The sequence below is a fragment of the Tenrec ecaudatus genome, chromosome 10 (assembly GCF_050624435.1).
Source record: "Tenrec ecaudatus isolate mTenEca1 chromosome 10, mTenEca1.hap1, whole genome shotgun sequence".
Taxonomy (NCBI): domain Eukaryota; kingdom Metazoa; phylum Chordata; class Mammalia; order Afrosoricida; family Tenrecidae; genus Tenrec; species Tenrec ecaudatus.
In genome coordinates, this window is record NC_134539.1 from 78,185,488 (window position 1) to 78,201,992 (window position 16,505).

Consider the following 16,505-nt stretch of genomic DNA (forward strand, 5'->3'; position numbering starts at 1 on the left):
TTACACGATGGGTTAAGCAAAGTCACTGCTGGCTGAGTCAAGCTTGCTCTCCTATGTTCCCGTCGTGACGTCCCAACACATTACCACGGGGACATGGGAGGGAAGTAATGCCCCATTACCCAGGAAAGGAAGAATGGGCCAGCTAGTCACGTCCTTGTAGTTGTCAAATAGGGAAGCAAAGGCTCAAGTCCAAATTAGCCTGATTTTTGTTCAAATGGGTGACTCTGGGCTACAAAGCTATTTGTTTGAGGGTCTAACATTCTTGATCCTCAGGAGGCGCTGGTCGAGCCTGCCTGGCGGCTGGAGCTAGTGGAAAGAGGGCGCCAGGACGGCAGGGGCACATAGCTATAAATAGGAAGGAGTACAGCCTCCAGAAAAGCGACACCCAGTGATAAGCTCAGCCAGCTGGTCTAGTGGAGGAGGGAGGGCTGGGGCCAGGCCAAAGCAGGAAGAATCTGCTGACACCCCACCCAACACTCCCATCTGAGGACCACCCGTGGAAGGACGTCTGCGGCCAGTTACCAACCAGCAAAAATCCTACCTTCCCTGCCCCAGGTCTCTGGGCAGGAGAGTAGTTGTCCTTAAAGCTGGCTAGTGGGTCTGGGGCTTTAAAGGCAGTTAGCACACAGCTGTCTATAAACAGTACTTTAATATTTGTATAAATAGACCACAGTATTACCAAAAATTGCAAGAACAGAGCATGGAAAACATTCAAGCCCGTGCACACGGTCTTCCTCTTGAACGGCACCTGGCACTGGCCCCCGGCCTCCCCTGGTGGGGTCAAGTGCTGTGGGGGTGCTGGAAGGAAAGGAACCCACTTCTTGGGGCCTCTTTAATGTGAGGGCCTGAGCATGGGGCCCTGGACTCCCCATCCCCGCTGTTGACCATGGTGAGAGGCTGGAGTCGTGGCTACTCTGGAGAGGGCAATGGGGCCGTGCTCAGGCGCTGATGGGCACCACAGGCTGGCAGAGGGTGGTAGGCAGTATGCCACGGCCCTATCTTTGCACATGCCGGACGAAGGCCTGCACCAGCTGGATCAGAGGTTCCTGACTCTCAGGGTTGGCTTTGGAGAGAGAGGTGGACTTGCCCTGAGGTGAGGGGAGGATGCCAGCAGCAGGGGAGCTGGGCGCTCCCCGACGGAAGTAGCGTGAGAGGCTGGAGAGCAGCGTGCTCTGTGAGGAAAAAGAAAAGTCTGAGGAAGGCCAGTGTCTCGGGCCCACCGTCCCCCTGGGCTCAGTGTCTGTTGGAAGTGGGAGGCCAGGGGAGACTGCAGGGGCTTTTCTGTCCCAGCCTAGCCCCTTCCTCAGGACCCTACTAATGATACGTACCAACTCTGAGCTGAGCTCCTGCTTCATGCGCTGCTTATCTCGGGGGTGAACAGCTGGGTCCCTCAGGTACCGCATTGCCTGGGAGATGAGCAGGTAGAAGCAGTTCTCCATGGTAAACATCAGGAGGGACCTGGACGACAGAACAAACTTCAGGCACTCACTGCTCTGAGGGCACAGGGGGGGCGTTCAGCAGAGCCGGCTGCCCCATGACTTCCCAACCCAGACCCAGCTCCAAAAGGTCTTACTTTAATGTTCTGGTTCCTTCCACCTGTGTGCTGAGCCCTACAGCCTGGGTGAGGGGCTCCTTCTTCTTGTCCAGCTAGAGGAGAGACCGCAACAGGTCAGGGCCTGAAGGTGAACACCCGAGTGGTCCCATCTGTTGAGCGCATCCTACTTGCCAGGGCCGCGAGGAGCAATTTTAACAGCTGCCCCAGCGGACCCATGTAATACCTTCAACAGGCAGGTTCTAGCAGTCATGTTAAGAAGGAGAGCAGCTTGGGATGGGTGGATATTGTGCCATGCACGGTGGAGGGAGAGTTGGGCTGTAGGGCAAGCCCACAGCCGCACACGTACCTCTCCAAGCATGTTCAGAACCACGTTCACTGTGGCCAGAAGGGTCCCGAAGGAAGGGGCCACCTCAGAGTCAAAGGTGGGAGTGGTGAAGCTCAGGGCAAACAGGAAGTTGTACTCAGCAAGGTCCAGGGACTGTGAGAGGAGAAAGGAAAGGTCAGCTAGGACGCAGGGTATCTCTCATGGACTGAGTTGAGCACAGCAACGCCTTCCTGCGAGGCTCGGGAGGCCCACGTGTGGTCAGTACCTGGTCCAGCAGGATCTGACAGACGTCAGGAGTGAAGTGGCGCAGGGCTGCCAGAGTCCTGCTGAGGATCTTCAGAAGGCCATACTGGACAGTGTGCAGGGCTCGCTGTTGTGCGGCCTCTGTGTCAGCAGTCTGTTGCTTGGAGGAGGCAGAGCAGGAGAAAGCCGCCGGGGCAGCTGTGGGTGGCCGCTGGCCTCGGGGGCCGACAGCTGAGGGCGTGGCATCCCCATTTTTGTTCTGGGGAGAGTGAAGAAATGAAAGTGGGGTAGAGGGCAGCTAGGGGTGGGGCATTTGGGACAGCTGGGAGGGCGGGCTGAGTTACCTGTAAGCAGTGCTGCAGCATCTTGCGGCTATGTAGGAGGGAGGTACAGGCCTGGCATAAGTAGCAAAGGTTTACCTGAGAAACACAGGGGGCATGCCAGGAGAGTTGATTTGACCAGCTGCACAGGACCCTGTGTCCCAAATACCACTGAGCAGCTAGCAACAGACCTCGACAGCCCACACAGCCACCAAGGGTGCGAGAAAGCAAACCCCGGACCACAGGGACCCTGTGCTAGGCAATATAAGCTCTTAGGTAAGTAAGATGGAAGTTACTAATGCCAACCTTCCAGGAAAAGATGAAGGTTTAGGAAGACAGGTGGCTTGACTTGGACAGGGTTTCACAAGCAGCCAATGAAAAGACACCTGCCCAACTCTGGAGCCTGACTTTCCCTGTCTCCTTTCTCTGGATGGCTCTCAGTCTTGGGCTTGCTAAGGGACCTGAAGTAAGGTCTTCTTTCTGATAAAAAGTTCCCAACCTACAAGGCTGCCCTTTTTGCCTCTAAGAGTGAGCAACACAAACCCAAGCCTGTGCTCCTTAAGCAACTCCATTTCAGGAAAGGATCTCCCTTTCACTGCCTTCCTGCCCCTACAGCATTTGTGCAGACCACCCCTAGAAACGCTGTCAGAGGCCCTACCTGGACATCTCGCAAGAGCTGCGGCAGGTGGAAGTGCCATTCCTTCACGAAGTTGGAGAGTTGCAGGATGAAGCCCACAGTGTGGTCCGCTTCCTCAAGGCAGGCCAAGCTCTGCACCGTCCTCACTGCGTTGAGGCACTGGGAGGAGAGAGCACGGCAGGGAAAGACCCAGAAGATCAGCAACCTGATACATCTATCCCTGTCCTCTTAGGGGGAGCAAAGGCCCTGGGCCCGCAAAAGGTTAGATGGTAGCAACTAGTGGCCTGGCACCGAGTTGATTCTAGATCCTTGTCCTCATTCAGCTCCACTCTACTTGCCAACCAGCTGCCAAGCCCCAACCTTATTGCCATTGAGGGGATTCCCATAATTCCATACGCGACCCACAGGGCAGGGCAGAATTGCCCCTTGGGTTTTCTGAGACGTGAAATCTTCACAGGAACACAAAGCTCATCTTCCGAGGAGTGCTTGGTGGGTTCGAGTTGCTGACCGAAGTGAGCAGCTTACCACATAGTCCACTGTCACTTGGGGCCCCTTCCTGAATGGTCCAGACCCTCAGTGACCCTCACTTCCACCCCTGGGCTCCTGGCAGTACCCTCACCTGTAAGGTCCGCTCCTGGTGAACCCCCACGAAGTCCAAGGCCTCAGTCAGGAAGTTGTAGCGCAGGGTTTTGAGCAGCCTCTCCATCAAGGACATGGACAGGCGGTAGACCCCTGGCCAAGAGGGGGCATCTAGGGACTTGCGATAGGTGCTAGGTGTCTAAGACATAAACAGCAGGCAAGGTCAGGACCTGACATCACAAGAACCCAGAAGCAAACCTCCCAAAGTAGCCACATCTACTTGTCTGACAACTGGCACTGCTAGAGGGTCAGAGGCTACAGCCGAATGGAAAGAGCACCAGGTGGAGATACTGAACATCCTGGGTTCTAGGTTCAGGTCTGCCACTCACACACTATGTGAACTTATGTCACTGCCCTGGTGCTTGGCTCTCACGCTCTTCACTCAATGGCACCTGGGCTACATTTCCAATGTTCCAGGACTCTAACAACGTGATTTCTTAGGCAGAAGATGACTTTAGGATTTGGAGACATTGATTAAACGAGTCAATTCCCTAGGTGATGCCAATGGTCAACACATTCAGTGGCTCACCAAGCGGTACGAAGTTCAAGTCTACCCCGAGGAGCCTTGGAAGAAAGGCTTGGTGATCTATGTCCCCCCACCCCCCACTCCAAATCCCACACCAAGAGAGCTGTTGGAAACTCCGTGGCAGCTCCACTGTGGCACACACGGAGTCGCCACATGAGCACCCATGCTCTAGCAGCTGGGTTGATTTCTTCTTTTTTTTTTTTTTGGCTTACTAAACTAGAAGCAACTAAGGTAGAGAGACGACTAGGTACTGAATTCCTATCAACCACCACCCACTCACTTCCCCTTTCCCGCTCCTCGTCAGATGGGGCAAGTACAGAGCACAAGTCATGTGGCACCACTGGCTCCCAGAGGGAGAGTGGAGAGGACAGCTGGCCTGGCTACACCCATGACACTCTGGCTTGGCCCCCCTTAGGCCTATATTGGAAAGACTGCACCCCATCTCCCACAGGTGGTAGGCACAGCCCACATGGTATCTTTTAGGGGCCAAACTGCTCTTGCTAAAGGAAAATTTTGAAAATCCCTTAACAACAATGTGCATATCACTAAAGCGAGGAGAACCATCGGGGCAAAACCATGAAGTGGTAGGAGTGAGAGGAGCCTGTTTTAAGTTAAGAATTGGAGCCTGGCCACTCCAGGGCCAGTTCCAGGCACTCACCTGCACCGTCCCGTTGGTGCTGAGCTGGTACACACTAAGGAGGGGCAGACAAATACTCTGGGTGATGCCGGCTCCAGCCACAGCTGTAGCTCCCTGGAAGGGAACGAGTGGCGTGAGATCTCCACCACTACGGCAGCCCGAGCCCATAGCCACTCTGCCCGGGGAGAATCACCACGTGTCAGAACTACCCCTAGCCCTCAGGTTTGACCCCCACCTGCTGGGTGCGAGCCAGGGTGAGTAGCAGGTGCAATGCGGCCTCGGTGAAATGCAGGTTCTGCTTTACGCGAAGGCTCACTTCCAAGGTGGTGAGGAGGGTAGGCAGGATGGGGAGTCTGCGGGTCACCTGCAGCCACGAGTCACCATCTTCATCCACCTCACACAGTTCCTTGGCCAGGTGCAGGCCCAGAACACACACCTGCTAGGACACAGGAAAAAGGGAAGAAGGAGGGACAGCTGACAGTCCTGGGCCTGGTTATTAGACCTCGTCGTTGTCCACACACGTCTCCAACAGAGCCTGGCTAAACCGAACTCATGGTCCCTCCCACCTAACTAGCACCCTTTGACAACTGCTTCCTCTGAACACCCACAGGGAAGGCTCCTGCTCACCTCCCATCGAGTCGCTCTGTCTAACTCCCCTGCTGGCACGGAGTCTGCGCAATGTGCCCCTGTGCTGTGCCAATGCAGGAGCCACTGCTCGTGCTCCTTGACCTTTACTTCAGTGGCCACGAGTCACAGCAAGTACGTTTCACGTTACACCCCAGCATACACGTATTCACTCAGTTCACTGGTCCATTCTCCCAGCCTACAAATCCCCTCCCCACATTTTCTTTTGCATTTTATTCTACGTCATTAAAGAGAAGAAAAACAGCTGACTGAAACACAATGAATTGCTTTTGAGACCTGCAGTTTGAAATCGATTGCATCTACTAAGTGCTCAGCTGCTAACCAAAAGGCTGGTTGCTGCAACTCACGCGGAGGCTCTGAGACAAGAAAGACTGTTGGTCTGCTTCTTTTAAGATTACAGTCCAGATAACAGTGTGATTGATGCGCCTTGAGCCGTAACGGACTCCATCACAGTTAACGACGTACCACAATCCAGGCTGCACATCATCTAGCTCCTGCTTCAGCCTTCCCTCACACTGCAGGCCCCACCGCTTGCCCCTGGCTCTACTCTGTGCCGACACCACCTATCCTTTAGGTCCCAAGATGCTCCACACTACTTGCCAGGCTGGACTATGCTTTAGACTGGCAGAGGAAGCCTTCCTTCCCTCCGTGCCCAGATGACGTGAGCAGCACACTGTCAGTTCTTCCTGTACCTCCCCAGCAGAAGCTGCCACTGTAAGGCCAGCCTTGCTCTGTAGCCTCCTGTTAGCAGCTGTGACTCACCAGGCTGACAGCACCGTCAGTGCACTGACCACCACCATTCACGAATGAGCCCAGGGTCCAGGTCCAGGCTAATCTGCTCCCAAGAGTGTTCCCTTACCCCATCACGCTGGTCCTTGTGCCGAGGTCGAGAGCAATCGTCTGTCTCCATACTGTCCTTGTCCTCTGGGGCAGTGCCCGAGGCCAGGCCGTGGCGCGTCTGGTCTAAGAGTGCAATCACTTCTTCTTGGAGGGTCTCGCAGACGCTGAACACCAGCTGGGAGTACTGGGGGATGTCACCTACTGCAGAGCAAATGGAGGGGGGGGATACACCATGCTCATCACAGCAACTCTCACAAGAGCAGCAGATGCATGGGAGAAGAGGCAGAGTTCTCTTAGAAAAGGACAGGAGCAGGGAAAAGGTGAGGAAGAAAATGAGCTTTCCAGAGAGCTCCAAGAGGGCCAACAGAGCCGTTCTGGCCAGGACAGCCACCAGTGGAAGGAGGGTGCCACTGCTGCTCGCCCACCTCCGCCTACTGCTCACCTCTCATCTCCTTCATCTGCAACACGGTGATGAACGCGGAAAACACCTTGGCCTTGGTCTTCTCCATGAGCTGCTGGTCTGCCTGCAGCACTCCCTCTAGGATTTCCGTCAAGGGGCCCAGAATATCATCCACAGACCCTAACTCTCTAGAAATCATGACGGGGAGCAGAGGGAGGGAAAACACACTCACACACTGCCCTTATCCCACTCCAGGATGCCACCTCGTGTGTGTGTGTGTGTGTGTGTGTGTGTGTGTGTGTGTATCCAGGCCCATTTTAGACCGTTTCTCCTGTCCAGTGAGGTGAGGAGCTGCTACGGAGACATAAGCAGGCACAGGTGGGGCGGCCCCGGTCTCAAGCTCACCTCTCCAGACCCTTCTCTTACCTCTTCCATTGCCGGAGGAGGATCAGCAGCAGAGTACACATCATGGAGCCAAGGCGGAGGCAGTGCACTGAAGTTGGAACGAGGAGCTGCGGGGAGACAGCAGAACACTGAGAACCCAGCTTCGTGTGAGTTGACTCAGTGGGAAGGCTCGTGTTCGCAGGGATGGGCTAGCATGGCAACAGCAGGCCTTGGCTTCCCCAGCGCACCCTTTGGTCTGGCAGACTCAGAGCTCTGCCCTATGACATCAGAGCCCTCTCCCCTTGAAGGACGATGGCATCCCTTAGACGCACTTACTAAGGCTTTGGTCCCATCAAGCACATCAAGAAAGAGCTGACGACGCACTGCGGAGTCGGTCAGGTGCATTATGTCTGCCTGCAGAAGGGCAGAAAAAGGATTCTGCTTGACAAACATTTCCAGACTTTAGAAGTTAAAAACCCTGAGATTCTCTGTAGGCAATACGCCATTGACAAGCCACTGTCTCCTTGATTAAAACTGATGTTCACCTTTCTTTGTCCGCCTTTAGAATCAAGTCTAGATTCACCTCCTCTTCATGACAGCAGCCCTTTCCTGCTTCCCAGTGTAGTAGAAACATACCAAACTCCTCAATATGGCTTTGGAGGTGCTGTCTAATCCAGTCCACCTGACTGTGCTATGAGTTAGGTTCCCTGTGTTCCTGCCCTACTTGCTTCCTTCTTCCTCCAGCAATACATCAAACGCTGTTTCCCATCCAGACCTCTATCCTTGGGATTCCATCGGCCTCGACTACTCACTTCCACAAGTCTTCACACCTATAAAGCTTCAAAACCAGTCCTATCTCAAGTGAGTCTCTACTACACCATCTTATTTCCTTCATAGCAAATTCTCGTCATCTGAAACTATGTACCTATTTGTGAATTTGTTTATCATCTGGCTCTCTTCCAGGCCTCTCTCCAAGAGCTCAAGGATGACATGCCTCATTCACTCCTGCTGTATCCTTGGTGCCTGGCAACTATTTAATTAATATTCCTAAAATGAATAAATGACCAATGCCTTGGACTTCCCCAAATTCCCTAAAAAAGAGAATGACAGGATTTTCAGAGCTGCAACTCAAAACTGCTACCTGGCTAGGGTCTGAAGGGCAGGTAACACCAAGGTAGGCACTGGGGAATCATTCCCCAAAGCCGACTGAGTCTTTTGGTGAGTCTAGCGAGCCTCAGGAGCCCATGACCACAGCAAGAACACTCCAGGACCAAAGCCCCAAGGACGTGGGTGGGTGCTGGGTGCACCGGCTCTAGGGAACAAGGAAGCGTCGTCCATCAAGCTGAAGTCATGAATGAAGTCTGACTAAGACATTAATCTGGATTCCCCAGGGACCGTGTAACACATAGTCCTTACAACTCACCAAGTCCTCACACCACAAAAACTTCCAAGAAAACAATGCAAGTGCTTCCACAGTGTGCGCGCAGTCACTTGCCCGAGAGGTCGGCTCTTGGTGCAGACAGAGTAACCTCTAGAAATGGCGTTTCCAGGGCCAATGAAAACAAACCCAAACTGCTCTCTAAAGAGGGTGCTGCTGCAGCTAACTGCCAGCTAATCCACAAATGTCTACTTAGCCATCTACCGTGAGAAGACAACTGTACTGTTTGCACTAGAGGCAGAGTAAGGTAAGGAGGCTTCCATGGTGTCTGGAGGGATCTTAGCAAGTCCCTTCTCGCTACTCTTCTGGAATGTATACTGCTGGACTTAACACCCTTGCAGACCCCAAGAGACCAGCACAGAAGCTGCTACGTCTAGCTCTCGGGGACAAACATGGTTGTTTCTCATCCCCAGTGGCTGTATCTGCTAGGCAGCTCCCACAGTGTCACTAGGACACCAACACCAACGTGAATACTCGCTCAAGGAGGTTCTTACGTGACTGGAGGCGATGATGAGAAGCATCCGCCAGGCAGAGACCAGCATCTGGTACTCGACCAAGGAGGTACAGCTGTTGCCCTCTGTTTCTGCCATGTGAATGGCCAAGGACTTGACAAAACCTGACCAGTAGGCAAAGCGTTTTTCACTGGAAAACTTCTTGAGCCTATCTTTTAATGACTGGTCCAGTGAACCCCTAGAGTGGAAAGAAACAACAAAAGCCAGAGTTTGATTCTGACAGGCATGTGACAATGGGCAGAGACCCTTGTTGAGGCAGAGAAAGCAACCTCACACTGGCTTAAAGGCAGATGACTCCAGGGTCAAGGCCAATGTACGAGGTTCATCCTTCGAGCTCAGCATTATGCTTGGGCTGAGGCCTTTTCAGAATTTCTCCTCTGTAAAAATCCTGGTCACGTGGAGGCTGCTTCATAATGCTCCTCTGACCATCATAAACGCCATCAATGGATTGGCCCTCCCGAAATGGTTCCAAATCAGCTCTCTCCTCTGTTTTGGCCCAATGATGGACACCCTGATATTCCCACTCCAACATTTAATGAAAATCTCAAAAGGGGAAATAAACTCACTTAACAACATAGTATATCTCCAGGCACATGATCTTCATAATGAGGGCACAGGTTTCCAGGCTGCTGGGCTGTGGAAGGGCAGAGCAAAAACCAATCACGTGAAGAAACCTCTCTGGTGTCCCCCTGTCCCTACAGTGTAACAGAGCAGGACTCAAGATCTGCAAAAGAAGAGACCCCATTCCCTGTCTATCAAACATCAACGGCCACCTGACTTGCAAGAAGTGCCAGGCTTGCAAAGTCCCAAAATAAGTGAAGATGACACAGAGGAGGGTGGACACCAATTTTCTTCCAAAAGCAAGACATCCCAACAAAAAGAAAGGAAAAAAAGTACTTCTTTGAGAAGAAAGTTCCTCAGGAAGACAAATTCTGGCTGTTTAATTCGGGGGGGGTTATAATTTTCTACAACTTACAGTCCAGCCTTCCCGCCCAGGGACTTGTAGCCACTGTCCCAGCCCTCCACACAGCTTACCTCGGAGGTTTCTGAAGGAGGAGAAAGGGTTCCAAAGAGCGGGCTGGTTAAATTCTCCCAAAACTTGGGCCTAAAAAGTAAATGGATATTGGTAATCACATCGTTTCTCACACATCCCTGTTCTCCTGACTCTGATTTAGTGAAAATGTCTCTGTATTTTACCATCCTGGTTTGAACATGTGTCTCATGAGCCACCTGCTAGTGCACAGGTGCATATGCCAAGGTTTCCATAGAGAAAATGAACTTTCCCACTTAAATACTTTATAGATGATTTATTCTATTGTACTTTGCCCAGAGTACCACAAAAGATGAGTGCAGCAGGAGTAAGGACATCATAGTCCCACATTTTTCCTCTAAGATACTCATTGCCTTTGTCAACAGTCCATGAGACAAAGGGTCTCTGGAAAGAGCACAGAGGGAGCTGAAACTTTAAGAATAAAGGTGGGCGCAGGTAGCACGAGTAATAAGTAAGTAGAGACTAAGCAGGGGTCAAACTCCCATGTATAAAACCAGGCAGGAAGTACTTGGATGCATATGGCCAGTGAACTGTCACAACCTACCTCCGAGTAAACACTGCTATTGTCACTTTACCGACACACCCAGAGCCAGCCTTACTTGGTTCGGAGGACCAGCATGGCGCTGTCGCGGCGGTCCTGCCACAGGGCATGCAGAAAGGCAATGGCAGCCCGATGCAGCAGGGGCGGACACCAGTATCGATCCTGCTGCTGGGAGTCAATCAGCTCCAGCACTGCATGTAGACAGCTCCACACTCCAAGGCTGAATTCCTGTAAGGCAGCAGTTCTGAACCTGTGGGTCGCGAACCTTCCACAGGGGGCGCCCGATTCACAACCGTAGCAAAATTAGCAACGAACATAATTTTACGGTTGGAGGGGTCACTACAACATGAGGAACTGTACTAAAGAGTCGCGGCATTAGGAAATTTGGGAACCACTGCTGTAAGGAGTCCAGGTGAGAGGCCAGGCCCTTAGGCAATGCAGCAGTGGCACCTACAGAGCTCTGAGACAGACAGACAGACAGACAGACAGACACACACACACACACACACACACACACACACACACACGGACAACCACAAGACTCACCTTAGAACCATCACTGCCGTCCTTCACCTCCAGGTTCAGAAACAGTTCAGTGAGGCCCGGCTGGGTCTCCACCGCCACTGTGAGGAATTCCAGGACCATGACTTTGATGCGCATGTCCTCGATCTTGCTTTGCAGTCGGATCAGGAAGGCATCACGGATAGCAGCCGCGTCACTGCCCAGGCAGGCATACACCGACATCGGGGCCACCTGGTGGAGACCAGGGCACACAGGCTTAGATCTCTGGTCCCATGTAACCAAAGAGGTTCCTGCAGGAGGTGGGGGACCACTCGCAGCACAGCACAAGATCTCAACAATTTACAGGATGACAGTCATCCACACAGGAGAATGTCCAACCTCTCCCATGAATAAATCAATGCCAAGTAAACAGGCCATAACATTTTTTTTTGTATATTAGACTGAAAAAGATTTTAAAAGCACATGATGCCCTTGTGGCAAGGATATAAAACCACTCCGGGGAAAAGCCCAGTACATCATAATGCAGCCATTCAATGTTATGCAGACATTACAAAGAATGAGGCTGTTCCCGCCTGCCCACATGGAAAGACAGCAAACTGTGATGTTACGTGAAGAAAGCTAGTCACAAAATGGTACGTCCAGTGGAATTCTACTTTTGTTCAGACAAAAGCACACACCCAAACACCCTATGCTACGTAAGCCCAAGTAAAAAAGCCATCCTGAGCAATATGTACCAACTGGCTCACAGGAATTCTCAGAATGAGGGAATCCTGGGATTCCTTAACTTTCCATGCGACATATATCTGTAATGTTTACATTTTTATAATGAGTACACCTGTCTTTTGAAGACAGAACTCATCCTCATCTCAGTTTATGCACGTGGCTACATTGCTCCCAAAGTCCAAGCCAGCAGTTTCGTCACAGTTGAAAGAGTAGCTTCTCTGGGGTTTGGGTTGAGGAAGTGGCACCCTACCGTGGCCAGACGTTTAAGCAGTTGGATGGCAAGGCGCGGCAGGGCAGGGTCGTGCTTGTGGTAGATGTACTTGGCTAGAACAGCAATCAGGTTGTTTCCATGGGCACCTAAAGAAGCACGGAGACGCCTGACACATCATGTGAGCCTGACTCACGCTCTCAGTGGGGTGGCTATTCAAAGAGGCTCATAAATGAGAAAGAATTTACCCTCAAGTACTTGGGGCCAAAGCAAAAACCATGTGCCCATCTCAGCTTGTCATTTTGTCACAAGCAAACTAAACAGTTAGGACAGATGTTGGAGTAAATAGTTCAATTCAATTTACAAAGAGCAGAAAGAGAGACAAGCTGAATAAACCAGGTAGTCTTCTAACAGATGGGTTAGAAATGATATTACTCCAAAGCAATTCACTAAACTACAAAAATTATAAACCAAAAATATACAGCTAGTATGGGCTTTAGATATATTATCTAAACACCTCCTTGAAAAAGATGGAACTGCATCGTAAAGAGATTAATGATATGTTTAATGTCGCAAAGTAATAACGGTCAACATTTAACAGGTACAAGGAACCTATTTTACATGTAATTTATTCAAGCGTCACTATACTCACTGGCACTGAGTTGATTCTGATTCATACCGACCCGACAGGACAGAGTGGACCTGTCCCTGTGGGTTTCCGAGGTTGTAAATGTATGTGGGAGCAGAAAGCCTCATCTGTCTCCCACAAAGTGGGTCTTTGATTCAAATTATTGACCTTGCAACTGGCAGTTCAACATGTAACCCACGGCACCATCAAAGATCCTTTTAATCTTCTCTATAATCTTATAAATGAGATTACTGCTGTTATTAGGCCCCTTTTACAACTGAGGAACAGAGATAGATTTGTTTAGTAATATGCCCAAGGTTAGAGTTGGCTGGACCCAAAATTCAAACCCAGGCAGTTTTACTCTGAAGCCTTGTTCTTAACTATTATTCTTTCATCATCAGGAGACAAAAATAAAGTGTGACCCAGGTTCTCTTGTTTCTAAAACCATGATGGAAATGGATGACCATTTCTTCAAGTAATTACTCAGCTAAGTGTTGACCTCCCAAAGCAGTCACAAACCGCGGGGATGGAAAAACATACCATTGTGTTGTGTGAGAGCTTGCTCCAGGGGGGATGCCACATTAGAGGGAGCCTTCAACCGGATAACGTTGTTGGTAACGGAGAATGCCAGTTTCACAGTCTTAATCAGCAGCTGGCCTTGCCCCTGGCCCTCTGCCCCATCACTAGGTGCCAAACGGAAACCAAAGTTGATTCAGACAATGTGACTTCATTCATAACATGTGTGCTCTCATGAATGAGATTCCAACAATAATCCCAGAGTTCAACGGCTTCTCTTAGAGTCACCAGTCCAAACCTCGAGAGGAAGAGTAATCAACTCCCTTTGCTAAGTGCCAGCCCACGCAGTGGCTTCCAAGCTGTCTAAGGGCTATGTTCCAAGAGGAACGTAGTTGTCCTAAAGGGTGACTGTAGACTAGAGTTCTCAGATTAGGCAGTCTCAGGCACAGTAAAGAGAAACGGAAGACAAGAAAGTAGAAAGGAAGCCGTACCTTCGGGGATGAGCTGCCATTACCATGTCAATGGTGTCCACGCCAATGCCCATGATATTGATAACTGTCTGTCCTGCTTCTGTGTAAGCCAGACTACAGACACAGAGATACTGAAGGCTGGGTGTGCCACTGAAAGAGATGTTCTGAATTATTAGGGAGTTATCCAGTTGATGCTTAGGAAGAGAGGGTTCTATGCAGCTGGCCTGGGGTGGCAGACCTAATCAACCGCACACTTGCCACAAAGATCAGCTTTCTTTGCAACGGAACACTGATCAATTTTGTGGAACAGACATGATCCTAAAGACCACTCTGAGAAACACTTTACATATGCACCAATTAATAAAAATGTTTATTGAATAAATTATGATTAATCCATCCAGTGGAATGCCATGCAACCATCAAAAAAAGATAGACAGTCCCTAGAAGACAGAGCAGTACACATACACACACACACACACACACAATTTTATCCCACTTCATTTGTTCTTCTCTCTTTAAAGGAAGATAGGGAAAAAGTCCAATGAAAAGTACATCATGAAAGAAAAAGGTGTTTCCTAGGTTCAATAAAGCTGAGTTCTCTGAAAGATAGTCACATCTTTTCTCATGACGGAGCATCAAGGAGCACCAAGTACTAGCAATCGCTCCTCCTACCTGCTGTGCAGATCTGTCTCGTGGCATAGGTTCAGTATTGCATGGATCAGCTCCAAGATCAGGCAACCTGGACTCCAGAAAACACATAAGAAGGATGCGGCCTTATCTCAAGAAAGGGAGAGAAAAAATCCCCAAGCCTCCCCTGCCCATGCTGTCCTTACCAATCTGCTCTCTCACTCCATGGGAGTTATAGCGCCACTTGTGGTAGCTGGGGAGCATCTCCTTCAGCACGAACATGACACAGGGCACCAGCCCCTGGCTCTGGGTACTACCCAGCTGCCCCTACAAGAAAGTCTGCTGTGAAGGCTTTGCCATGTAAACGTGGCAGTCATGTAGTTAGAGATCTAGTTCCAAAACTGTAAGCCCACAGGAGATCTGGGCCAGCCTTGACCACTAGTGACAAACGGATAATACCCTACTAGTTCAATTGAGCTGAAGTTGTTGAGTTTCTTTATAATTGAGAAAAATCCCCAAATGACAAATGTGACTATGTCACCAAAAATAGATGAAGGCTAAATCTGGGTGGAAGGAAGTACCTTAAAATACCGAAGTCAGGCTTCCGTGACGGAGAATCTTCACTGTCGCGACCATATAAACAACATTCACCCTCCCTTCACCCATCACTAAAATCCCAGCACGATGATACCCCAAATCGTTAGCCCAAATGCTACTCAACATCAGTTTCTCCGGACCTTAAAAAAGGAGACCACTTTTTTTATACATAAACACTTAAGACTTATAGCCCTATTTCTCGGTATGGTTTTCCCTTTTTGAAAACATTCACTGCTGTCCTGTGATCTGGAGCCGTGCTGGGTGCTTTTCCTGCATGACTTGGAAACTATAACCTGCATCTGTAAGTAGTCAAGCCAAAAAGCACACCAGTTTCTGTCTCAATGAAAATCTCAAGAAAACAAACATGCTCTTAATTATTAGCACCGACTTTTTCAAACGATGAAATCAGTCACCAGTTGCAGTGTTGTTCTGCTTGAGCAGTATTCGAGGGGGTACCCCCCTAAACCGGAATCATTCCCCCTAAAGCTTTGTGTTTAAATTTTTTTTACAAAACAACTTTATCACCTTCAAAGTACTCTCCATTACACTTAATACATTTATCAAATCTGTGAGTCCATTCTGGGAAACAATTTTCAAATTCATCTGTTTGGATGGCTGCTGGCCCCTCCCCTCGCTTTTTCTTCATCTCTTCTATGTCGTTAAATCGCTGTCCTCCTTTCATGCCCCTCTTCACTCGAGTAAACAAAGAGTTGCACGGAGCAAGATCAGGTGAGTCAGGTGCGAAGAGAAGGCATGCTGTGTTTTACCAAGAACTGTTGCACTGAGATGGCTGCGTGAGTGGTGCCCTGTCCCGGTGGCAAAGCCAGTCCCGTCTGCCACAAATGAGGCCTTTTTTGGGTCACACACCATTACAATCTTTTCAGAAGCTCTAAATAGAAAGCTTGATGAACAATCTGACCTGGCGGAATGAACTCCAAATGCACTACTCAACATTTTCATCCGTTCAGGAATTGATGGACGTCCAGTACGAGGTTTGTCATCAACTGACATTTCACCTTTTTTGAAATGAGAAAATCACTCGTACACTGGAGTTTCTCACATAGTGCTGTCCTTGTAAGCTGTGTTCACCATCACAACTGTTTCTCTGGCCATCATACAAAATGAGGTTTGAGCGAAACTGCTTTAATGGAAAAATTCACTGTGACCAGAGGCTTCCTAGACAACACCACTGGATGCACCAACCCAGAGTGAGTTGCTTGATGTCGCCTTGCAGGGAAAAAAAAGTGTACCACGAAAGTTCCGCTCTGCCAAGAAAAATTCCAGGGTTTTTTTTTTTGGTGGGGGGCACCCCCTCAAAAATATATACGCACGCACTTTTTAACCTGGGCTACAATCCAAATAAAACCCACTTGGTAAAACCCATTGCCATGGAGCTGATTTTGACTCAGAACAACCGTCTACAGGGTTTCCAAGGTTTTGTAAATCTTCATGATGCACACGACCTCACGTTTCTCCTATGGTCTGGCTGATGGGTTTGAACAGCTGTCCTTGTAAGCAATC

General features: G+C 50.1%; 1 protein-coding gene across 1 annotated transcript in view; it reads right to left on the minus strand.

Moving 5' to 3' along the window:
* Window positions 1-632: 632 nt before the first annotated feature.
* Window positions 633-16,505, minus strand: part of NUP188 (nucleoporin 188) — a 54,877-nt gene continuing 39,004 nt past the window's right edge. The window contains exons 21-44 of the mRNA XM_075560666.1: window positions 14,594-14,714; window positions 14,433-14,499; window positions 13,782-13,910; window positions 13,315-13,457; window positions 12,189-12,295; window positions 11,240-11,446; window positions 10,752-10,921; window positions 10,137-10,206; window positions 9,668-9,735; window positions 9,084-9,279; window positions 7,488-7,565; window positions 7,194-7,279; window positions 6,810-6,955; window positions 6,387-6,568; window positions 5,118-5,318; window positions 4,904-4,996; window positions 3,700-3,858; window positions 3,102-3,239; window positions 2,468-2,542; window positions 2,146-2,382; window positions 1,902-2,033; window positions 1,574-1,647; window positions 1,329-1,458; window positions 633-1,172 (exon numbers count right to left, since the gene is read on the minus strand). Of these exons, the coding sequence (XP_075416781.1) occupies window positions 996-1,172; window positions 1,329-1,458; window positions 1,574-1,647; window positions 1,902-2,033; window positions 2,146-2,382; window positions 2,468-2,542; window positions 3,102-3,239; window positions 3,700-3,858; window positions 4,904-4,996; window positions 5,118-5,318; window positions 6,387-6,568; window positions 6,810-6,955; window positions 7,194-7,279; window positions 7,488-7,565; window positions 9,084-9,279; window positions 9,668-9,735; window positions 10,137-10,206; window positions 10,752-10,921; window positions 11,240-11,446; window positions 12,189-12,295; window positions 13,315-13,457; window positions 13,782-13,910; window positions 14,433-14,499; window positions 14,594-14,714 (3,186 nt within the window). The 3' untranslated portion in view covers window positions 633-995. The remainder of the gene's footprint in view (window positions 1,173-1,328; window positions 1,459-1,573; window positions 1,648-1,901; window positions 2,034-2,145; window positions 2,383-2,467; window positions 2,543-3,101; window positions 3,240-3,699; window positions 3,859-4,903; window positions 4,997-5,117; window positions 5,319-6,386; window positions 6,569-6,809; window positions 6,956-7,193; window positions 7,280-7,487; window positions 7,566-9,083; window positions 9,280-9,667; window positions 9,736-10,136; window positions 10,207-10,751; window positions 10,922-11,239; window positions 11,447-12,188; window positions 12,296-13,314; window positions 13,458-13,781; window positions 13,911-14,432; window positions 14,500-14,593; window positions 14,715-16,505) is intronic.